Source organism: Rhea americana, unplaced genomic scaffold (genome assembly GCF_003343005.1).
Source record: "Rhea americana isolate MKP2758 unplaced genomic scaffold, rheAme1 scaffold_11, whole genome shotgun sequence".
NCBI lineage: Eukaryota > Metazoa > Chordata > Aves > Rheiformes > Rheidae > Rhea > Rhea americana.
Window position 1 is genome coordinate 2,864,422 of NW_028185150.1, and position 24,806 is coordinate 2,889,227.

Sequence of the window (24,806 nt, forward strand, 5' to 3'; positions counted from 1 at the left end):
GTACAGCATATCCTCTTGTCTCATTTTATAATGAGTGCTTTATGTTTATACAGCTTTTTTTTTGCATGTGTTCTTTTTTATACTTGTAAGTCTTACAGAAGAGTGCTGTCTGTGCATTGCTAGTACAAATGTTGCCCCCTACCATTTTTTATAATTACGTCTAGTTATGTGAATAAACAGGAAATATAACATGGCATTATAAAATAGAAATCAAATGAGGTAACTTTACGAAGGGAAAAAAAGAGTCCCAGAAAAACTGAAAGACCTCTTTTGATAATAGTGGCAAAGCAGCTGATGTAGCTGCCATTAAAGAGTGAGCAGAGACTGTGAGGGGGGCAGAGGTGGATGGTATGTGACTCCAAACCAGGGACTCGTTCCGGATAGTTATGGTGAGTTGTAAGTGCAATGGTGCCTTGACTCTCCAGGCAAAAATACAATTCTGTTCTGCTGAGTATGTGTTCAAGTCACTGTTACACTTCAAGTTTAAGGAGTGTGTATTGCCCTTTGAACTATTAACACTTTCAATTGTGAATACTATCTATCTTACTGTTAGTAAAGCTATCAATTCTTAGTACTTAGCTTTTAATTAAATTTCTTGTGTGATTGTAAATCTCTGGATTTCAGACCTTGCCTGTCACTTAAGTTGTCATGACATTGAATTATGGTTAGATAAGTAAGTAGATTATTTTGCTGTAGGGAAGCCTGTTGTCCTAGATTACTACCACATTTGTATGGTTTTTCAAAGGTTTTTAATGTTCCCTGGAATTAGAAATGTGCTGCTACTCGTGCTAAACCTGTGATGTCAACAACAGTGACTTAAATAGCAGTCACATCAGTACTGCGTTTTCCAGCCCATCCTATGCCAAACTCTTATGTCTGATGTCATTAACCACACTGTCAATGACCATGCTTGTCCAAAAATATTAATGTGGACTTGTGTCCTAGGAATAGGATTTTGAGACCTCAGGATAGTGTGGCATGTAGACATTATGATTTACAATATTAGTAATTTTGGGGTACCTATAGAAGATATAGGTCTGAACAGAATATCCTAGGCATAGAATATTATCTGCAATCATCATACCTTCAGCTGTAAAAGCAGGCCCTCCCATCTCCTCAGAAAATCTCAAAGATAAAGAAAACAGTTTATTCCAACTGGCATATTGTCACATTGTCCAGATGAAGTGCTGGTGTGAGACAACTTCAACTCCTGAAATTTCTAAAATCTCTTGGAGTTCCCTGGGAAGGGGACTCCTTCGCTCTTGGAATCTTTGGGACCAAAACAGAAGAAAAATCTCCAGTTTTTCAACCTAACAACTTACTAGTTGTCATTCTTTGTTCTTTGTCTCCTTGCTTGCTTCCTTCCTTCCAAAAGCAATCTGTTTCTCTTTTTGCTCATGGGAGGCATATCATTACTTTGGATCTCCTCATATTTCTCTTATGTCTTTAGTGGAATCAGCTACGGTGAAAATAATCTGTCTTAGTTTCAGATGAGTATATAAAAAGGAGTTCAGAGATGAGCTGTAATCTTTTCTGACCTTTTTTTTTTTCTTCCTGCAGTAACGGAAATTGTAGTTTTAATTAATGAAAATTTGGAATTTCAGTTAAGAGGATCAGAATTTTAAAAGTCAGGAGATGAATATCCTTAAGGTACATTTAGTCCACTTCAAGGTACCTCCTCCTGAATTACCGAAAATACATGCTCTTAAACTGAAAAGAAAGCTCAAAGCAATATAAGCCAATAGTTTGTTAAAATGGTTTTAAAGATAGGATGAAGTTCCAAAAAAATACTTAAACTGGAAAGTGTAAATTGTAAAATTTAAAATGTATATTTTAATACAAAATATTTTGTCACTGCTATTTATTGGAAAACACTGGTGTAGATTCTTTGTTGAACAAAGTTAACTTTTTAACAACATTGGTGTATGTTTTCTTGGTCTTTACTGCAAATAATACATGAGTGCCTGCTTAACAGATGAGGGAGCATCTGCTGAGGAAGAGTTAAACAATATATTTAATGCCACCATCCTTTGTAATTAACTTAAGACATTTAATTTTTTTATAACTTTTTAATAATTTTTTATTTTTAGTAACAAGAAATTACTTAAGTGTCTTTTTTTTCCAGATCTTCTGCTGACCTTTTTGAAATCTGGTTTTTGATTGCTCGTTTTGGAGAATGGCTGGATATTGCAGCAGAACAGTTACTGAAAGCCTCCGTAGAACCAGATACCTTGCTGTGGCTGCTGGCATTTTACTACAGTCCTCAGAATGAAAATCAGCAAAGGACTCAAACAATGGTGGGTAGTGTAGCAATAGTGATCAGGAGTAAGCAGGCAGTCTGCTTATATCTCATTGTTATATAACCAAAAAGAGGTATTGGAGGTATTGTTGGAGGTAGTGGTTTCGCAGGGTCTCATGGGAATTGTGCTTCAGTGAAGTAGTTCAAGCATAATTTTTACAGATTTTCTTGCTGGTGAAAATAGAAATCTTATTTTTTTCTTCTTTTTTTTTGGGGGGGGGGGAAGATACTGTATAGACTTCTTTTTTAATAACTCAGCTGCTTCTAATCAGAAATTAAGCTAATGTAGAACTGTATTTTTGAAATCTGTGTGGAAGAATTCAACACTCCTGTGTTATGACATCCTCCGAGAAAGAAATACTTGCAAGAGGAAATCATAAAAGCAGCAGTAGAAGCAGCACTGAATCCCAACAATATCCATCTTTCTGATTTTTCTCGCATCTCTCATCACTGAATTTTTGGCATATAAGAGGCTTGTAAGAGGTTTTAACAAGCACATTAAGTTCCCGTGTGTAAAGTTTCTAATGGAATGCAGCAATGTTCTAACCATACTTCCTGTTGCATGTAGAGGTACGTGTGTCTGTATATACATACATAAGCATGAAAATCTTTAATTGAGACTTATTATGCAATTTAAAACTAGCCTGGGGAACCTGTTCTCCAAAGCTCAAATTCAAAATCTGGCTGCAATATTTCTAGTTTTCCTTAATTTTAAACCCAATACTTTTTGCTTTAATAATGTAGCTTGATATACTATACTAGTAAAACATCGTGCTTTCATTTTACATCTAATACTCTGCATATTACAGTGTTTTGCAGTATTTCCTTTCTTTCCATTGCTCCCGCCACTCCCTAAAATTTCACAGTGTGAATGCAAGCTCCTATTCCAATCACTTTTTATTTTTTTTCTCTTGAAGTTCTCATATTCCTCTAGAATGGAGAAATTTTGTATGTGTATGCGTCCAGTGTTAGCTGGGAAAGGTTAGGCTAGAGCTACAGTGGGATGAAGAAACTAGAGTTTTAACATACAGTCTTGGGGAAGAAGGCAAGACCAAAGCAATAAACACGAGCAAATGAAACCAGAAGACTGTAGCTGTTGAAAGCCATATATATGAAGCATTGTTCCATCTCAAATGAGATCACATTCTCCCAAATCTAGTCATCTGCCCGTGTTTCTCCTGTGTTATTTATCAGCAGGTTATTCTCAGTAATAATGCATGACAAACATGAGAGAAAAGCTTTTCCATTGAGGGCCCACACAATTACTCATCTATTCCCAGAGGTCTGATATTTCAGTTGAGTATGATTCTTTTATTTAGAGTTATTTACAGTGAAAAACATTTGTTTTTCTACCGGTCAGGCTACTTGAAAAGAATTCCCACAGTTGAGCTAAGTTTCTGCCTTTTAGTTAGCCATATTCTTAACTTTGTGCTATGCTTGATGAAGTTGTCAAGAAAATGTCCTTTGGCAGGTTAGCTTTCAGTGGAGGATATGGGCATGTAGGCTGTGTAGCTAGGAGCCCTGTCAAGTTCTCTTCCCACCTGTTGCACCTTTCATTGCTTAAGGATTACCACTTCTGAGCTAGTGATCTCCAGTTTAGCTGTAAACAGAGGCAGGAAGATGGGATGGAAACTTCTGGCAGAGACCAAGCTCAAGGGGAGTCTTCACCCAGTGTATTTTCATTTGGGAAGGTGTATACTTATGACTTAAGATTTCAAGTTTATGTCACTTGTTTTAGGTAGCAGTTTAGATATGAGCAAGAGTGAAATACTCGAGGCTAAAATAATTCAAAGAAGAGAAAGGCTACTACTTCTGTATACTACAGTTCACTCAGATGTGCAGGCCTATCTGCATATTCTACTTCTCACTCTTTTGTTCATCTATTTGAGTTTTTTCATACGTTCAGATCCTGAAATGTTAAAGTAAAAAGGTTGGAGTTTGGTTGTGATAACTTTAGCATTAGGAGTGAGTGTTTTAGGGCATGTGAGTCTGTGGAATAGGTCCTGCTAGCCAAAGATCTCCCATTGCTGGCACATGGGATGGAGGCACCCTGAGAAGGGGATGCCTACAGGGATAAAAGATATTGAGGAATTCCAGTTACAGACACAGAACTTTAGGTTCTGGTATCATTTGCTAACTTATATGTCATTTTGGACAAAATTCACTTCTAGAATAGCAGCTTTTCCAGATTATTTCATATGGAAATGATAATGAAGAAGGGATGAGAAAAGCAAGGCCAGATAAAAGAGTAAAGAAGTTGCCCTAATGAACCTAGCTGATAAACGTGATGTCCTTTTCCTTTGGGTTGGCAGTGGTATATTTTTCCATTGTTCTTGCAATTACTGATGTTTCTTTTTAAAAAAAACAGTTTATTTAATTTATTTTTAATATAGTGAACAGAATTATTGTTAGGATTTTTTTTGCTGTAGTTGCTTATAGTTCTTTTTCTATTGTGCAGATGCCAAAATCTTCTGTTTTCTACTCCTTAAAAAAAAAGAGTTTGTATTGGCTAACTCAAAAGGTAAAAACATAAGTTGCAAACAACACAGGAAAAAGGAAAAAACTGCATTTTTATCAGAGCATTTTATCAGCTGAGGTCAGATTGCATGGAGATTTAATTGATTTGTAGCAGCAATATTGAAGTGAGTCCTTGAGGAGCCTCTGTTCTTTTTCCCACAATGCAAAAATATGACTATGTTCTGCTGAGGGATTTTCTCCATTTCCTTTTATTATTAAAAAAAAAAAGGTCAAATCCTGGCTTGTTGCCCTGTCTGCTTAGTTTGCAAGACCAAAGAAAGTTAAAAAACCCATTCTGTCCGCTTATGTGTGTGTGAATCACTGCAAAAGAAACGTGTACTGCCCTTCCTTCCCTGTTCTCCCTGCTGCTTAAATTCAGGCTCTTTTCATGTTTGAGTAGTTTTTGCCAAGGATTCAGTTTCCTTTTAGTGAATCATTTCAAAGGAAAAACGCTACATACATCACTTTTACTCTTCTCTGATCCTATATCCTTTGAAATTTTTCCCTACAGGTAGAAGCTCGAGAAATCTACAATCAACTCATAATCCTCTTCAATTGTACAGTATTCTCTGTCAAAGATCTGCAGGCTGCTATACACAAAATAGATATAAAGCAAAGTTGTATTCAGCATCTTACAACACATCTTCTCATCAACTTTTTACTTTTTTCTTCTGGTGGACATATGATTGCCCAGGAATTTATTTCCCATGTAAGTGTTACTTCTTTCTTTCAGTTTAAGTCAAATACCTTTTCCTTAGAATTCTGTATTTAAGTTCCTGCCTCTTAAGAAAGGAAACACTTAACAGAGAATTAAAGATGATTGTAAGTACAGCAACTGTATTGAACCTGCTACATCTCAGTTGTAGGTACAATCAAAGTATTTTCCTTCTTGACACTGCTTTCAAGGATCCAACTGAAAAGATTGCTGTCTTGACTACAGAGATACAAAAATACTCTGACTAGTCACTTGCAGTTAAGAGATACCTGCAGTTCATTTGCACTTGGCATTGATACTGTGTGCAAACATCTGGCTTTCCCCTGTTATCAATCCCTCCCTTAATTATCCAGCAACTGCAGAGGTAATCCAGTTGTCCTCTTTCCATTTTCCATTATGTAAACAGATAGTTAATAAGCATTAGCACTGAAGAGGCTGATGTTTGGAGCTTTAGGAAGCCAGAGGAGAAATTGGTGTAATAATTGAGAGAAAAAATAATGAGGACCTGAGAGAATGTCACTTTTGGGGTAAAAAAAGCTGAAGAGCAGAAGAGTAAAAGGTTGTGTGTGTGCTACAATATCTTACTATTTTTGATGAGAGCCTTCAGATATTTTGGCACAAGCAGTGAAATGTTTTTATCTCTCAAGAAGAATGGTGCTATGTGAGTATGAGATTAGAAATTTCTTCCTATTTAGTTGTAAAAAAAATTTTTTTAAGAAGTTCAAGTATCCCATGGAAGCAACTTCAGGGCCACAGTATGGTTTTAGCACCTCAGAAGTTCTTCCTTTCAATAGTAGTGATCTACATTTCTTCTATTCTGTGTAGGGTATATGGCACATATTTGAAGTCTGGTTCTATGACACAGGAAACTGAAAAAATATTTTGGTTGTTATTCCTTCTAGCTGATAAACAAACAGCATTTCTGTATGTAAGAAGGGCTACGATATTTCAAGCATCTCAGATTTAAGTTCAGAAATGGTTACTTCCTTCTAAGTGTAAGAATGTAATATTTTTAAATTAGTTTTTTTGTTTGTATTTTTCCAAATCTACTGTTGCTAATATTTCTCTTTTGAGGAATATGACATAGCAAGCAGCTATGCTGTATTATACTAATCTGCTGCTGTCACGTGTTAAGGAAGACTGGAGGGAAATTCTTTTTTCTTTGTAGAATGCAGCATAAATGGATTTTAAATCTGTTGGAGTGTTCCCCAGTTACAAGCAGGTCATGAGCTGGTGTCAGACACAGTATGTCAGTCTATTTTATTTTGAATGTATCTCTGGAAGCTTTAATATGTAGCTAGGATCTCCAGTGTAATTTGAGGGCATGAAGGCAGTATTTGAAAGGTAGTGGAATTGGGATGCATGGCAGTGGTTTTGGTTAGCACAGTAAAATAAGATTAACAGATACATGAAAGAAAGCCACTCCTGATCTGCAAAAGTGGTACCTTATAGTCTTTTCCTAGGAGAAGCCTGGGGCTTCTCCACCTTTCTTGTGGAGGAGGATATTTTTACTTCTGAAGAGTTTATAGAAGTTTTTTTTCATTTGGCTCCCTAAAACCCAGCAAGACCTTAACAGTTTTTCAGTTGATTTCTAAGGAGTTGATTTCTGTATATTTCACTGTCTGTCTGTTAATGTTTCCTTTAAAAGCTTTTGAACCTCTTGATGTCTTTCAGCTAAATTTGAGACATTAGAGATCTCAAAGGTGCTCAGTTTCTTCAAGATACGTTTAAAAAAAACTACTTGGGTAGAAGGCATAATTTTATGCTTGAACTCGACTGTTATGAGATATCAGAGCACCAAATATGTTTTCAGTGGTGAGAGACAAGTCTGTGGGCTTCTGTGGTTTGATTGCTAATATCCATATAAAATAATTAGTACTTCAGTACAGAATCAGAGTTTGCATTTAACAACATAATTAAATCATTTTCCTTCTTGCCTGTTTTCCTTCAGATTACTGGAACAAGTGATGCAAGCAAGGAAGTTTGTAGCCTCCTCATCCGTACTGCATACAGAATTAACCGTAAAGAAGAAAGAAACCAAAGGATTGTGAAGCTGGTGAATGATCTTCTTCAAAAATTAACATTGAAAATTTAGATTTATCAAGCCAGTGAATCAGGTCTTTAGACATGAGGCAGTCTTTCATGACCAACTTGTACTGCTAGTTATAAAAGTATATAAAAAAATCTATATTATTTAAGGATAACCCTTACCTCTCCTCACAAATATATTTGAAAATACTGCTTTTTTTTTGAAATGTTAACCTATTAGAATATTCAAGATGGTTGAAAACTTTGTCCTTAACCCTTTTTTTCCTCTTTTTCTTTTTTTTAACAAGAAACCTATGTTTACAGTTTACCTCCTTGTTGCTTAGCTACTTGTGGATCAAGGTCTTTTCCCCAAATTACATATGGTTTTATTAGCAAATTGTATCAAATTATTTGGTTGTTAAGTTGTTCCTAAAATGTTTGGTCCATAATTTTGCTTTTGTGAGACTAACAGTGATCCCACGTGAGAATTAATGAGTCACAGGGAATGCACTCCATGTTCTCAGGAAATCAGCAATGTTTCCTGCATTCCTTGATTCTTTTTGAAAATGCTTCCAAAATAAAAATCCTCTCAGATTTGTGAATAGTATTTGTCAGTACTATAGCGTTCTTAGAGTGCGGCTCTCTGCAACATGCTATACCAAACTGTTGATCTACATTGACAGATACTGCAAGCGGAAGTTTGCTCACAAATAGCCTATCTTCAGTGTGCCCTGGTTGATGCTATTGTTTACTCCTTTAAGAAATCTTTTTCACCGAGATGAAGCACAATGTGAGCTTAAGGAAAATACCTATTTTGAAAGCCAAACTTTATAGAAAGAGCATATGGTTGAAACTCATCTGCTTTTGTGTCCAGAGGTAGTTTAGTTTTCTCGTTTACTGTTTCTTTAGCTTGTCAGATAAGAACATGATGTACACGGACTGATGCCCTACTGTTGTACCCTTAAAAAGCATTTGTCTCCAGAAGTTTTGTGATCCTGTTTTCAGTTTAACTACAAAAATAAGCATGCAGAATAATAATGTTCTTCTTGGAACACTACAAAGATACTGCTTAGAATAATATTGTATGTAAAATCTGAGGCATTTATCTTAAACTCACAAAACTGTGTTAATTTAGCATTTGTTTTTGTGCAGGAGAAAAGAAATAATGTATCCCTTGGTTGTAAGAAGTGGAAGGATACTTTCTGGAATGCTGTTGAGTAATTACTTACAATTTTGTTCCTAGTGAGTCATATCAAACCAAATTACAGAAGTTACATGTCCTCTTAGTCAGTTTATTAATATGCATGTAATATTTGCTTCCAAGCATGTGAAGAACTAGTAAATATTTAATATATTTTTGTGAAGAAAGTTGTCTGTCTTCTTGAATCAAAAATGTATTTCTGAATGAAAAAGCTCTCCATTGTCTTTGAAAGGTTGTGGAGAACTGGAGAGGTACCTGAGGACTGGAAGAAAGCCAATGTCACTGGAACAAGTTGGCCAGAGAGGTTGTGGAGTCTCCTTCCCTGGAGATATTCAAAACCCACCTGGGTGTACACCTAACATGCTGTAGGTGACTATGTTAGGCTAGATGATCTCCAGATGTCCCTTCCAACCTTACAGATTCTGTGATTTATTGCAGCTTTTCATTTGTTGGAAGCCACACATGTACAAAAGCAAAATCAAGCAATCTGTTTTTCTGTTTGCGAAATATACTTGAAAGGTACGGTTTTCTAATTGAAAAGTTGCTTTGTTTTCCAAAAACTCTAAGACATTTATTCAGAAAGAACAAATGTGTGGATTGCTATCGGTAGGATGACAAATAATCTAAAATTCTTCAATGGAAGAATTACATTCTTTGTTTTTCTTTCTAATCCATTTAGATGTGAGATTCAGTGGTATTCTGTAAATTCTCTCCATATTAAAACTATATAATTGTAATTACTTTTAAAAAAAATCGGCAAAGAGGTTTGGTCAGTCCTGTAAGTATCAATGCTGTTGGTATCATTGTTATCTGTACTTGATATCCAGTTTTCTGTAGTTATCTGTACCTGGTACCTGTAATTCTCAGTTGCTGGATATTGGTTGGTAACCATTCTTTTGCAGTGCTGTCATTTTTCTACCACTGACAAAGTATATGAAAATGCTTCTAACTTTCTGAAACAGAATCAGTATCCTTTTAAATAAGTCCTTTCAGGCAGGTAGGAAATAAGCAGTAAAGGCAGAAAGAATAAAATGAACAGTGAATATCTACATTCTCATTTTCGTGTGTTCGGCTTCTTGAGAGGTGTGCATGATTTAAGTATTAGGAGGAGTATTTGATGGCTTTAGGATGCTTTAAAGAAAAAAAAAATGATGTTATGAATAACTTTAAAAAGAGACATCTGCACTTGCATTCTCTTTGCTCTGTTTAGCATGGTTATTTTAAATCTTCGATATTTCCTTTTCCTTGCTCTTTCACAGTGCTTGAATTATGATCCAGCATTGATACAAACTATGATGTGGCAAAAACTTCTGCGAGTTTGCTTGTGGAAGACAATAGCATGTATTTGGTAGAGCTCAGTAATGGAAGTTTTTTTTTTTTTTTTAATAGGCTGGCTCTGCATCATCCATCTAATGTGCTTCTTCTCTTCTATAATCCCCGCTTTCTGAAAGGGGTCTTTGGAGCCTTCAGGGCAGTGCTTTTGTGCAGAATCAGCCAGCGAGCCCTGAAATCAGTGCTTCAAGTAGCTTTCCCCTTCCCTCCAATCTCCAAGTTTATAAACCCTGATCCCAGGTATTATACTGAATAGAGAGCTTTTCAAAGTCTGTATTTTTACTTCAGGGAGTTGTTTTAAACAAGAATACAGTGTCTTTGGCTGCTTTGCTGATGATGCTTCTTTCCAGTCTAAGACTCTTTTAAGCCAGATCCTTTTGAATTTTGTGAGCTTTCCACCCAACACGTTTTGCTTCTGAGGTTCTTTTGTCAACCAGGATCTTAGCCCACTGCAGATACAAAGCAGAATACATTTTATTTTGAGGGGTGTGCTAGGAACAGGTATATGATCAGTTACTGTGATTTAGCTGACTGGCAGTAACATGTTAATCTGCTGTTACTGTGATTTGCAATCAGTTTCGCATACTCATGGCACTATAAGTGTAGAGAGATGTTAACAGAAATTCAGGCTGGGGGTATGGGAGAATGAATATTAGTTTAGGTAATTTAGATTTCATGCTATGGTGTTATGTATGTTTTGGCTTGGTTTTGTTTTTTTTTGGGGGGGGATGCAAACCAAAATAATTCTGAAGCATTATACAAGTTTAGGATTAAGTGTCCAGCAAAAATGACTAGCAAATGTCAAACAGAACACTAAGAAAACAGATTTAATCCATTTCTTCAGTGTATTGTCAAATGATAGAATAAAATGCTGATACTGTGTGTGAATGAATCATGCTGCAGTAAATAAAATATAATTTTTCTTGTAATAGGAAGGCAAAAAATTCTGACATTGAACTTCAGCTTTTTGCTGGGCTGTTCCTTTGAAAAGTTGGAATGTTTTATGGGGAGTTCTGCACCACAGCACTGAGCATGCTTTTGAATCCATGTTTTTATGCTTTCCATACCATCTGCAATGGGTGTGTTATGCGGTCAGCTTGTTTTGCTGGGCAACAGAAGGAATTACACCACTATAGCTTCATTAGCACCAGCTGGAGGCCCCCCCAGCACTTATTTCGTAGCAGTACTCACATGTGGGCTGCTTAAGTCCACCTACCTGTCTAGAAAGTTCTTCATATTTGTGATTGATGTTTTCCTTTAAATGTTTGTTTGGACTTTTAAAGGGTATGTTCATGGTAGCCATTTCAGTTGCTGCCTGAGCAGGGAGTAGGTTATTCTGGGAATTTGCTGTTAGGTGGTCTGTTCACTACTGAATGCCAGAAAGGAGTTTCCCCTGCTTGCATTGGCCATCTTCCTTTAACCATCTGTCTGGCTGTAGGAAAGGAACAAACCTCATGAGCCCCTTCTGAAGGCTTAAGTGTACTCACAGTGACTGAGTCCTTTTAATGGCTGAGGTTCAAGAGCCAACTAGGGGTAGGCACTGGATGGCCATCAGCCCTGCAACAAAAATTTGATATGTCAGCTGGCTGTAGCTGATTTGTAGCAATATAATTTGTAGGTACAGACTGTCCCATAATTTGTATTTTATTTTCTTGCATGTGTGGGGAGGGAGGGAGAGTGAAAAGGAAGAAAAAATAACCCAGAGTATGCTGAAACTCAGTTGCAGAAATGTAGCTGTGAGTTTTATTTTTAATCAATTTCATTTTAGTACTGATACGACTAGGAAATAACAATTCCTTATAAGACAGTTAACCAGAGCATCAACAAATAGCAGGAAAAATCCAGCGTACTATGTCTTTAGTATCTCTGTATATACACTAACTGTCTTACCTGTCTCTTAACAAATGTTGCTACTTTAAAGGCATGTTTCACATCTGTATGAGATGGATTCATTTTATGAAACCCTAATTCCTCACAAACAATAATTCCCTTTTATATTACTTAAAAATATCTGTTGGCCCATCAACTGCCTTGCAGCTGAATATTTCCATCTTGAAATGAAAACAATTTTCCATGTTCCTGACCATAATGAACTCTTCTTCTTAATTATTCTTCCACTTTCTGAATCATACTGTCCTTGAGATTTGCCATGTGCACCTGCCAAATCAGTCTGAAAGTTGGCTTATTCACTTCTCACTGTTTTGATTTTATTTCTTAGTTGGCAGGTTTGAGCCTTCCAAAGCAGGTTTCATGCAAATGACATTTGCATGCTACTATTAAAAGTTGTCTTAATATTTTAAGTGTAAGAAAGCAGCTTCTCCTTGTTTTGACTACTGATGCTGCAACTTTTGATTTGTATAAACTGTCTCAAGATCTGACTTTAGTTCTTTATTCCACAGTAGCTTGTAATGGTATCTGAAGATGTGAATTTCCTATCTGTATTATCATTCCCAGTAGAGATTGCCAGTAGGTGTTTAAGCATTTGTAATCTCATTATTGTATGTCTCTTCCATATCAGCTTCAACTGTCTGCAGATAGCGTGAGAAAAGTCAGTATCTAATTCCACTGAAGAAAATTACTGATATCTGTGTGTGTGTGTGTGCATGTGTTTTTAGAGGCTCCAAAATTTCTTCTTGAAATCCTCTTTTTTGGGATTTACTTCTCTCCTAAAAAACTAAAGATATCAGTGCTAGTCAATACAACGTATAGTATAATTTTAAGGACAGAACAACTAGCTATAGTTGCTTGCTCTGGTCTGCTTAGCCCAGCCCAGAGAACCATCCCGAGCAAGTGCCAAGCCCAGGTCTTGTGACTGAGCTAGAACATCTCTTTTGGAAAGATATTTCTACTGGGACTTAAAGGTTTCAAATGATGGTAAATTTAGCACTGTGCAGGTAATTATTCTGTATTTGTATTAGGAGTTGATAATTTTTTGTAAAACTTCATGATCTTGGTTTCTTTTCAATAGCTTTGTTTCCACTTACTATATTGGCAAGGAGTGCTCTCAAGACAATTTCTGGGCAGAAACATTGCAATTTTTTTCTTTTTCCTCTCTCCTCTTTTTTGCCCAGTGTCTATCACCAAAGCGGGCATGATCCATAACAAAGGTTTCCAGGCCAAACAACTCTGCCAACCAAAGCTACTGGCTTGTTGCTCAGCTGAGTTAAGAGCACAAGTCGCTCAATGTAGTTGTTGGAGATGGAGAAGATGCCTGACATAGCCCCTCAATGTCCCTATGTGTGTAATGCCACTCTGCTCCCCGGCACTACCCTGCTACAAATCTGAATATGCTAGTTGTCGTTAATTCACACCCATAAAGTTATTTTCACAGTTATTTTATTTTTAGGTAAGACTTATTTTATCACGTGGGGGAGGCTGCTCTGCCTTTCTAGCAGCTGAGTTAGTATTTCCTGTTACCTCTTATCAGTTGACGGGCAGGTTTTGCAAGCAGTAGATCCAGTCACTTTGTATATAATGATATATTTTTAAGACTGAATACCACAAAGGTATGCAAACATCACAGAATAAAACTGAAAGCCTTATGAAGTTGCATCAGAACTGAAAACCTGGCCTTTTTGTTGAGATTCTTCACATACATACTCCTCTCTCACCAAGATCCTGCCATATAGCTGTCTCTAAATAAGCTCTTTCCTGGCCCAGTTTCTTCAGACTTGGTAAACTCAATCAATTAGAATAGAATTATTTTAGTTTTATGATATTGTCAGAAGAAGACAGTTTGGTGTTACATCCATGCTGTCTTCTCTGTTTCAAAAATCAGGCATTCAAAAGCCCAGTAGTGTTATGCCATAGTTCTCAAAAACCTGTCCCAGAGTGTGGCAATCCACTTAAACTTGCAGAAAACACAAGAATAACTGTTACAAGATACTGTGTTGTAGTGTCACCTTCATCACCTTCCTGTCAATCTTCTTTCATGACCCTTAAAGATGGTTCAGCTCTTATTTTTCAGAAGTAGGTGCCTCCTTCCTGACCTCCCTGGGAGCAGTGCATTCTCACCACCTCTGAAACATGTCAGAAATCCATTACTGTTGCTCTTTTTCTTGTGCTAACTGTTTTCAGGAAGAGAAAGGGAGGAGTAATTCCTGATTGATGTTCTTACCGGTTATAAAACCATAGTTGTGACATTAGATGCTTTTGATGCTAAAATGTAAATCATATTGCTAAAACTACACAAACTTTAAGCACTGACTTGTGGTGCATAGTGTAAAGCAATTGCTTTTCTCAGTATCACATTCATCCTGCAGCTGATACTGGCATTACACTGGTCAGAGAGAATCAACTAGTTTAACAGACTTTGGTCTTACCATTTTCCTAGCACAGCTGCTTCTTACTTCTTACTCTATCCTCCCGTCTCTCAAGTGGGAGAAACCCTTGCTTTCTTGTGATTTGGCTGAGGAAGAGGTCAGTGCTAGGGAAGTAGAGATGGTGTGTACAGAAGTCATCAAAAGATAAAACTATAGGACTTGTCTATTTTATGCAAGAGCAAAACCAAACAACCTTACGAGCAATTATTTATGACTCCCCATCTATGTAAAAAGGTGAGCATTTAAATGATGTGATTGATTGCATTTTTTAAAAAATATATATATATATATGCATGTATGTATGTATGTATACAAGGAGTTGGGGACAAATGCTTCCCTTAGTACTAGAACTGGGTACTACTATTTGGAGTCAGAGGAACAGGAGATGATAGTAAGTTAGGGCACAACAGGCAATTTCAGTGCAAGTGGTGGCAATGACAAAATCTTATATAAACCATGGTCTTGCAGAGGTGGATGGGCAACAGGAAAAAAAAATGATCGTGCCATGGCTCTAGGCAAAGGGGTCATGTGAAAGGCATGAGTGAGGAAGGTGGAGAGTTGTATTTTACACTGAGGAAGAAGAAAAGTGAGTAGTACTTCTCAGACATAAAACTGAATAAACTGAAATGAAATTTTGATTGGTCATGGTTGGTAGTTAAATGGGTGAGTAGTGGGAACACAAAGAGATGCAAAAATGAGTAACATGGCTGCTCCATATGCTGTTTTTTTTTTTTTTTTTTTTTTTAGTTTTGTGTTTGCAAGAGTTTACTGTAAGGGGGTACTGTCACAAAGCAGGTAACTTCTTACTGTTAAGTATAAAAATGAAGAACAATGTTAGAGTATATTGAGATGAGGTACAATATGAGATACTAGAAAAAAGGTGCTTGCTTATATTTTCTTTAACATGTAGTAGAAATGTAGTACATGACCGCTGTCCTTTTGGGACTAAAGATGAAGTGAAATATATTACGGTGCCAAATACTGGCCTCACAAACTGGCCCATTCTGATCTAACAAGAGTCAAGATGTCTGGAGAAGAGGCCAGCAGCAAAGCAGGCACCAAAGGCTCGTGAATAAAATGTCCTTGAACAAATCTCAGCAGGGAGCCTCAGTGCTGAAACACCACTCTCAGCAAGCCCAGAGAAAAAGCAGGGCAGCTGGAAGAGAAACAGGCATTTTTTCTGAGAGTGAACTCAAGTGGGCTAAGGAATGGAAGGTTACCAAGACGTCCAGCTGCTCATCAGTCGTGTGAGAGGACAGAAGTGCCATCATCCCTAGCAAGGAGGCAGTAAATGAACGTATTTTTTGTATAATAGTAGTGTGGAAATTATTTCTGTTGGAAGTACTGGACAAATTAGATTATCACCAAAAAAAGCATACCTTTAGATGGCTTGCTTATGATTTATGTGTACCTTTAATAACCATTATAACAAATGCCAATACCTTTTTCTGTTAGCTATTAAGAAATAGGATTCAGACCCTTATTTTTGTGCAGAACATCATAGGCAGTCAGTTGTAGAGTAGATTTTGGATAAATGCAGTTTACCTCCCCACTACTATGAAAGTATCTAAATTTCCTTATGCATTGGCCTATTTCATTAGCACAAAAGGTCATCCTTCCATCAAGATGAAAATTTTTTTTAAAGGAATTCTTCCAATACATTGTTTATACCACAGTAATGTGTTCAGCTGCTTCAGTATTTATAGGTGCTTAAAATGAATATACTTACAGTGAAAGTCTATGAGATTCCATCATCTTTCTTTGGTATATCCCTTATCTTTTCCTGTAATTAATTCTTTTTTAGACTAAGATTCTGGACCTCTAAGTTCAGGCCAAAAGAAAATAACATGCTCTTAATTTATGTATCTGTAAAAAGTTTCCTGTTAATGGGCTTATCAGACCTGATTCATAGATGCCAGAAATTGTAGCATATAGGTAGGTATTTTTTTAGTTCCAAAAAACAAAACAAAAAAACACCCAACTTCTAGATGGCAGTGAATCAGAGCTTTTGTGTTCTGTAGGTCTTACTGTAGAAGCAAATATTTTATCAAGAGAGCACTCTGCTCAGAGGAAAATGCCATTAAGTTACAGAAATTTTAAAACTTGGATGTTCTTGGGTAATCTGTATACATCTGTTCCTGACTTTTAAATCATGCACATGGAAACAGGCACCTGTGAAAGCATGGAAATTCCTCCCTCTTTTGGCACAAAAGCTTTGACAGCAGTGCTATACAGTAAGAAAATCCACTTCTCTGCACACAGACGTGCTGTGCTGCACACAAATGTTGCTGCACGTGTGGGTACCTGCCTCCACTTGCTATCTGTGGTCTCTGCCACTTGCCAGTACAGTACGACTGCTTCAGGATGACATGTTACACTGTCCTGCAGGTGTGGTTTAAAGTGAAGCACAAGATGCAAATGGGAAGAATATCACTGCTACAGTGTAGCATGCTACAAAAATACCAAAACAAACAAACAAAAAAAACCCCCCACCCTACCTTTCAATAACTTGGTTGCTGTTTCTTTGTTATGAAGATGACACAGTTCTGTTCCTTCCTATGTGCTTATGAATGCAGAGGAGTCTACACCCTTAAATTCAACATAACAAGTAAAATTTTCCATAATAAAGCTTAGTTTAATAGTAATTCTCAAGGCATCATCATTGTTGTCATCTGTGGAGATGACAGACTGTCTGGCTGCAATACTCCAGATGATTAAGTTTTACCATGGGCTAACTAACTAACTCTACAGGATTTTTCCTTTGTATTTCCTTTGTATTTTTCACAGTGGTCAAGAACCCTTTATTTGTCTTTGCTCTACAGAATGGAAGTGTTTCCATCCTCCTAAAACCTTCTGCCTTGGTGTGTAGCAAAATACAATTCATTATTGCCTCTTCACGAAGCAAACTTTGTTTTCAGTTGTGCACAGACAGCACAACTCTTGTTTAAAAGAATAGATCTTAATGAGACACACTTTTTGGTGTAGGTAAGGTAGATGGCTTAGCGCTATATATTTCTTCAGTGTAGTATCATCATCTGCACTGTCCACCATAATTCTCTCTGCTGTATAGTACGGTATTGTCAGGAATAATATATACCATCTCCTTTGGCCTCAGGCACCAAAGCTTATTTTCCCAGGCTGCCTACTTGCTCAGGCTGCATTTCTGGCTAGACCTGTTTCCAGGCTACAAACCTGTTCCTAGCTTGCCTGAATACAGTAGTGAGAAGAACATGCAATATACTACAGTTAATTCTCCCTGAAAGGAGAAAGGGTAGAGGCGGCAGCAGCTGCAAACATCTCAGCAAAAAGACAGAAAACGAAATCAAGAAACTGGTGTCAACAAATACATGTCATCCGAGCAGCACGAGTTACCCAGTCAACTGACTCACTCATGATAGCCTGGCTTTGCTCTAAAGAAAGAAGTGACCCTGTATTCTTCACAGGAAAATAGGTGATGATCCTTGCATAACTATATTGATTGGTAAATTAATCAGTTATATCAGCTTAATCTGAGACTAATTTTTATAGCTAAAAGCTATGTCCAGGAATGAATCAGATCCTAACCATCTGCTGGGTCTTCTTGAATAAGATACTGGTTTAATGGAAAAAAAAAGGGGGGGGGGGGGGGGAAGAGAGAGCCACTTCAGCATTCTGCATAAGGGCCCTTAATGCTATCCAAAGTAAAATTATCTGTATGCTTATGAAGGACTGAATTGGGAGGAAAAGAACAAAAAATGCTTTATTTTATTCAAAGAAAGAGGCCAAGTATGAAATGTAGAACAAGCACACTCTCTTACAGGATTGGCTGTGCTTGTCATAGCTACATATATTTATTGAAGCTATGTTAGTCTCAAAAATCTTTCTTTTCACCTCCAAAAGAGAGCTTTAATGATTTTGTAACTTTTTTTCCCCATGTCCCCAAATGCCTGATTATGCTTAAGAAAACGCTATTTAAACAAACTGGCAATAAGCAGTTCCCATGATTTTACCACACATTGGAAAGTGGTATAAAAATGCACCAAAGTAACAATTATTTTGGCTACAATAATTTTTGATACTGTTTCTTTGCATACATGCATTATTTATTATACTTAGTATCTACTGGGATAGACAACCTCCTCCTCTAAGGAAATTACTAGGGCAACTCCTACACTGGAAGATTCTCTAATAAAACAAGCAAACAGTATTGAACTTCATTATTTTTCTGCAAATTTTCACTAGCATCTATTAGAAGCTTAAGTAATTTAGTGAGATTGCATTGTTCATGCCCAGAAGTTATATCTATCATCTTCTTTTTCATTATTTTATGTAGTTCACAAAAATTTTAAACTAATGATAATGCTGGCTTCTGTTTAATGAAGTGGGTGCTATTATATACTAAATACACTAATCTTGCGGTTTGTTTCTTTTGCTGCCAATAGGTTAAGTTCACATGTAACTTAGTGAAACGACCTTTAGGTTACTACTTAGGCTGGAGCCTAACTCTGTTCAACAGTGCTTCAGTGAGAAACAAAAGGGCACACAGCCACAAAACAGGGCCAGGTCTATCCTTTCCTTGTCATTTTTAAGGTTACTTGGTGTTTTTTTTTTTTTTTTTTTTTTTTTTTTTTTTTTTCCCTTTCCAGTTCTTTTCCTCAGTCCCTCTAATGCATGATGGATCACCAAGTTATACTTTGACAGACTGGAACAACTGTAGCAAGGGAACTAAACTGTTGTTGTTTTCTATATTAAAAGGGGTAAGAAAAATTAGATTGTTTTGAGAGAACAAAAGCTTAGTGATGTTCGTGATATCTGAAAAGTGTTACTGTCTTAATTTGCTCTGTTGTTTTAACAGTACTGGGTATGAATGACTTAAGGCTTACAAAATACATAAATTCTGGGTGTCTTGTGTAAAAGCCTTATTCAGCTCTGGGTTCTTTCCCTTACACAATGGAAAAAGCAAAAAAGTAAGTAAGTTGATTTCTCTTGCTAGCCTTGTAGTAAAACCTGTGAAATGAGGCATTACTCCCTTATGAATAGGATCCCTCAATAAACACATCTGTGAGGGCAACCACATTAGAAGCCACTGCAGTAACTCAGCATGTTCCTGGACAACCTCCTAACTCTCCCTGCATTGCAAAGAAGTCGCTGACAGTCCCGTAACTCAGGTAATGACTCTGGGCCCGAAAGTGGGGGGGGAGGGGTGAAGCAGTGGGGTAAAGAGGAGCTGCATTCTCTGGACTCAGTCACCATTTAGGCAGGTTCAGGTGATTTTGTGCACTGGAACTTCAGAAGTCACTTTTGTGTTTATTTTTTCTTACTACTTTCCATTAACTAACTGCATTCAGCCTCAGGAAAAAAGGAAATCAAGGGGATTTTTTTTTACACTCGTAAGTTAACTTTTAAGCTGCTATACAATGGAAAAACTACACATACTTAAAAAATATTATTTATTCTTACAAGAGTATTTGATGTAAAACAGTAACATACAAAGTAAATATGTTCAGAAATTTTTGTGTTTTCAAGGCTCATTCGCTGAAAGAAACAATTAAGACGTCTTATGATCAGTAGAGCAGTACATTCCTGGAGAAAAGGAATTACACTTGACGTATTAGTGTACAAAAGGAACAGCATAAGGGTAAAGAAAACATTTTCAGAAACAGAAGGTATGGCAAACATTCACCTGTACAAGGCAGAGACAGGTGCTGATCTTACTGTTCTCCTCAGTCCCATGTCACTTTTCACAGACTATTCCATCTGCAAATTATCCCTTGCTTTCCCCAGCTAATTTATATTAACTTTCAATGTGCTATAGAAGTTACACACAAAATGTTAAGTACAGATAACAAGTTCATCTAATTTCAGTTGGCCAATTTACTGTGGTGCATTAATCATTCAAATCATTCAAAATAGTTCTTGACATCTGCAAATTTGAGTGTCTATAGGCTCAAACAGCAAAGATGAAACCCCAGAGTCTGCACTGAACAACTACCTTCAGCCACAGGGTGTGTGTATGCGTGTGCATGTGTGTGTGTGTGTGGCTTTTTTAAGTGTTCTTGGTTACAGTGAGCCATAAATACTGAGAGGTAAATGTTTCTGTCAGCTGATTGATTTAGCAGTCACATAATCCTTCCTTTGATGTCTTGGGTCAATGAAATCCTAGTACCACCAGGGTTTAGGAGCAGATATATTAAAAGAATTTCTCTGTGATCTTTCCTGCAACGGAAACAGCAGTAAAAGTTATTACTCTGCCACAGTAAAGGAGTATCTGTCCATTCCTAATTGGTCCAGTTTTTCAAATGGGGTTATTCTTTAGGTTACGAGTAGAGCATGACTGTCGTTACAAAGGTAAATTTGTAATTACATTTCTAAAAACACTATTTCCGCTTCTATTTTCTCTAGTAAAGAGCGTGAGTACCCCGAAGGGAGCTCTCTGTAGATTTCAAGACAAAACCTATTGGGAAGGGCCACAGTACAAACACAATCCCTCAGTTATTAGCAATTTACTCTAAAAATGATGCTAGAGGTCAATTACTGGAATAATATTGTAATGATCTGCATATCCACATACCTTCTTGTGTTTAGCCAACGGTTCTCTAAAGCTACTGAGGTAGGTTTTCCACCTTACGCATTTTGTGTTTAACAGTAGGACATCATAACGTGTACTAATTGGATTTTAGCGAGAAAATAGTAATGACATTTTTCATAGGCTCTTAGAAAAGGTACATCTTTTTTGCTCTAGGGCTCGACTCCTGTTCCTGCTGAACTGAGCCAGTATGTAAATTCAGAACTGATATCAGCTCAGTAGGCACCGGAGGACGGGTCCATCAACAGCTTGGAACAACAGCAGCAGCCGTAAGTGGCAGCTCCAGTCGGAAACAACCATTTCCTGCAAATGATACACATGGCTAAGCTACAATTGCAGAGAAATCAGGAGAGAACCCATTACAGAAGAGACTACTTTACAAAACAAAGCTTTATAGACAATTCCAATTTAAAAATCACACTTTTTCCTCTCTTTTTCAGAAAAACGTTGTAAGCAAATTACTGTGGCTGACACCTCCCTTCTGCAGTTAGACTGAGAATTTAAGGAGCACTGCTTACTCTCAACTAAAAAGATCTTTTGTCCTAAGTCACCTCTGCCTCTTGTCCTCCATATACTGCATTTCACACACAAGCATTTATTATACAACTATATAGTGAGCAGCAATGTAATGTACCTCAGCCAGTAAATACACTCCACTCCATATAGGCTGACACTTAAACGTTCTCATCTCACCTTCTCTTCAGGTGCAGAACTTAGCCACTGTGAACAAAGAGGAAATCAATCACTGTTCACCAATCAGCTAAGCTCTGCACCTCGTCAGAGAGGTCTTCGTCTGAGCACAACTAATTATCAGATGTGTTTCTTCCATGATGCGTCTGCTCCATTTCTGTTTGGATTTTTTTTTTTAAAATGGGTGGAGAAGGTTCCAAGGTGTGAATCAGTTACGACGATTTTCATAGTAGCAGTTGGGGTCATAGCTATGTGGTAATCCCTGGCAATGTGATTTTAATCTTAAGTCACAAATCATCATGCCAGGAACCCAAACAGCCACAACATTAAAAGAAACCTATGCAGTTACTTTTCCCTCACATGCTCAAGTTTAGAACAAGAGGTGTATTTCTTAAGGGTGTTGTTCTCCTATCAGTTTCTTTAGATTTTTATTTACTTAGCTCAGCATGCATGCATTCCTAGTCTGTCTGAAAATCAACCATGTACAGCTAACACATACTTACCACTACAGATTTGTAGAAATTTTAGTTCATTTTAATATGCAAGAAACTATAAGAAGACAACAGAACAAGCTGCATCTTTCTGGCCATCAGTGCACTAAAGGCAATGACCAGATTAAAAAAAAATGTTGAACATAATGACTCTCAGATTTGAATGCATCTTTAATAACTGGGATTGCATAAGCAAATGGCTTGTTTTTACAACCCTACCTGTTTTAGAATATGACCTCCCACTCACCTTCCCCAAAACTAACCATCTGGTTAGAACTAACAATCTTCAGTTTAATCCACACTTCCCTCAAAGTCTTCCTGGCAGGCACAGTTGTTGTATAACCAGAAGAACAGAGCTATTCATAAACCATCTTGCTTTCATGGTATCTGCTGTATTCCACATAAATAAATGCCATAAATTCAAATGAAACTGAGTATCAAATACAGTCTAAATGTACAGGCTTGAATGTGAGAGAATTAAAGATTCCTGTTCAGTACCAATTACAAAATGACAATTTTACTAAATTAGATGTCTGAATTTTGATACGAGGAATCAACTGTAAAGCTATGCGAACAAGCAAGGCAATCAGTCTGCCAGATAAATTATATCATTTGGCAAAAATCTGAGGTATGCTGTATTGGAAAAGATCTTCATACCAATCCTAATTGGCTGTGTGTTAAACATGCATGTACTAACACTGTAAGGTTACCTCAGGCTATTCAAATAAACTGCAAGATGGAGAATATTTTTGCGAATGATCAGTTTATAACCTGTAATAATCTTTAGCTTGTGAATATTTCTTGGTATTTTGCTTTTTCTCTACTTCCCTTCAATTTCAGAAACAAACCAAATTGAGTATGAATGACATTAAGCAGCTTTTTAATGTCAAGGCTGCTCCTCTTACCTCACACTCAGTCTTCAAAGACCTGACTTAATGCAAATTCATTTGAATTATCAAATTCTTCTCACACAGTTCAGATTCGCTTTCAGGTGCACAATTTCGTAATTCCTTTACAGCTGCTCATTCTTTTCAAAGAATGTGATGCCTAGCAAGTCAACATGCAACTTTGTTAAACATTATTGCTTCTCACACAATTGCAATTTTAAGATGTACCGTAAACACAGTTAAGAGTGCTTAACGGAAAGCAACTGCTTGTGGAGCCTGGCCGCCTCCAGCCTTTCTGACTTACAGCTGCCTCTTGTACAGGCAGTTACAAAGCTTTGAACAAAGCTCCTCCAAGCTCTGCAGTCAATTTCTGCATGCAGCTAACTCACTGCTCCAGTAGCTGGGTTTAAACACAAGCAAGATATTTAGCAGGAGCTATTTCTTGAGCCACAAATTCTATGGTATGTCAAAGTTTACTATGTTTAGTGTGCTATCATATTCTTTCTGCATGAGGTAAAACCAGGGTTTTTAATTAATTTTAAAAAAATCACCTCTTCAGAATAACATCTCTGCTACCACTTTGGCTGAGGACACATCCATATGTTCTCGTGCTGCAGCAAAACATTTGTAGGCAAGTTCTTGTTGCTTTGCATCTTCATTCACCATTAGCTCACCATAGAGGTACACACCCATTGCCTGCAAGAGGAGTAACACACACATTCACCCTATCACCAGCTATGACCAGCTGCTAAGGTTTTGTTTCATATATCTCACAGAACTCATTGAATGCAAAACAAACAAACAAAAATCCCAAACCACTTCCACAGAAAAAAAGACCATATACTCTATAACACATGCTCACATTTCCGCATTAAATGTAGTGTTTACTAGCTGTTTTTAGCCTAAGGAAGACTTGTATTAAGCATGTAAAAAAGGAACACAAACATAACAGATATATGTCATGATATGACAGGAAATTACTTTCCCACTCCAATTTTCTCACCATCTTCCAGGCTGAAATCTGTTCACTTTTATCTACTACCTGAAATATTTCCAATGCCCCTTAAGAAGGCAGCTTGTCAATAGGAGAAACATTTTCTTTCATATTGCAATGTTTCCCTACCTAGTAATGAAGAGCAAATCAATTAAAACAGTCCATTCCAACATGCCCATTTGGCAATTCTATCACTGGAAATCAACTGAAAATGGCCAGGTCTGTGTTTCAAAATCATCTCTTCACATGCAAGACAGGTATGATTGAACACGCATACAGTTCTGGTTTGGTAAGAAAACGTATTTTTCTAATCCAGATTTTGGAAACAGCAGCAATCAAGAAAGATAAATGAACTTATACGGGCAAAATCTGGCCCCCCCTTGGCAATAATAAAGCACCATCTAAAAAATTTCATTGTGGATTGCCATTTTTGTTCCCTGATGTTACAAATATTTTCATCTAATTGCAAGGAATTCAACAAGTGTTAAGTTGCGCTTACCAAAATAGGAATGTACATATGACTTAAAATATTAACAGGTTAACAAATTAGCTTTTACAGTTGAACTCAATGTTTGGATAGTTTCAGCAGAGGAAAAATATGGATATCATTGAAAAAGACTATTTTTAATACTATTCCTCCCAATTTCTAGGACTGACAAGTAAGCATTGAAGAAGAGAGAAGAGAGAAGAGAGAAGAGAGAAGAGAGAAGAGAGAAGAGAGAAGAGAGAAGAGAGAAGAGAGAAGAGAGAAGAGAGAAGAGAGAA

At 37.0% G+C, this 24,806-nt stretch overlaps 2 protein-coding genes across 10 annotated transcripts in view; one reads left to right on the top strand and one right to left on the bottom strand.

The window, feature by feature from the left end:
• Nucleotides 1-7,626, top strand: part of FANCC (FA complementation group C) — a 75,365-nt gene extending 67,739 nt beyond the window's left edge. For both annotated transcript variants that reach the window (XM_085313026.1, XM_085313019.1), the window contains 3 exons: nt 2,126-2,297; nt 5,328-5,525; nt 7,483-7,626. In XM_085313026.1, coding sequence (XP_085169152.1) covers nt 2,126-2,297; nt 5,328-5,525; nt 7,483-7,626 — 514 coding nt within the window. The remainder of the gene's footprint in view (nt 1-2,125; nt 2,298-5,327; nt 5,526-7,482) is intronic.
• Nucleotides 5,039-24,806, bottom strand: part of AOPEP (aminopeptidase O (putative)) — a 215,879-nt gene continuing 196,111 nt past the window's right edge. For 4 of the 8 annotated variants that reach the window (XM_085312944.1, XM_085312951.1, XM_085312933.1 and 1 more), the window contains 2 exons: nt 23,599-23,743; nt 19,827-21,282 (listed from right to left, as the gene is read on the bottom strand). In XM_085312944.1, coding sequence (XP_085169070.1) covers nt 23,603-23,743 — 141 coding nt within the window. In that variant the 3' untranslated portion in view covers nt 19,827-21,282; nt 23,599-23,602. Of the gene's footprint in view, nt 10,542-11,308; nt 11,525-19,826; nt 21,283-22,556; nt 23,208-23,598; nt 23,744-24,806 lie in introns of those variants that run through there. The other 4 variants (XR_014896808.1, XM_085312924.1, XM_085312903.1 and 1 more) reach the window with 4 other exon arrangements.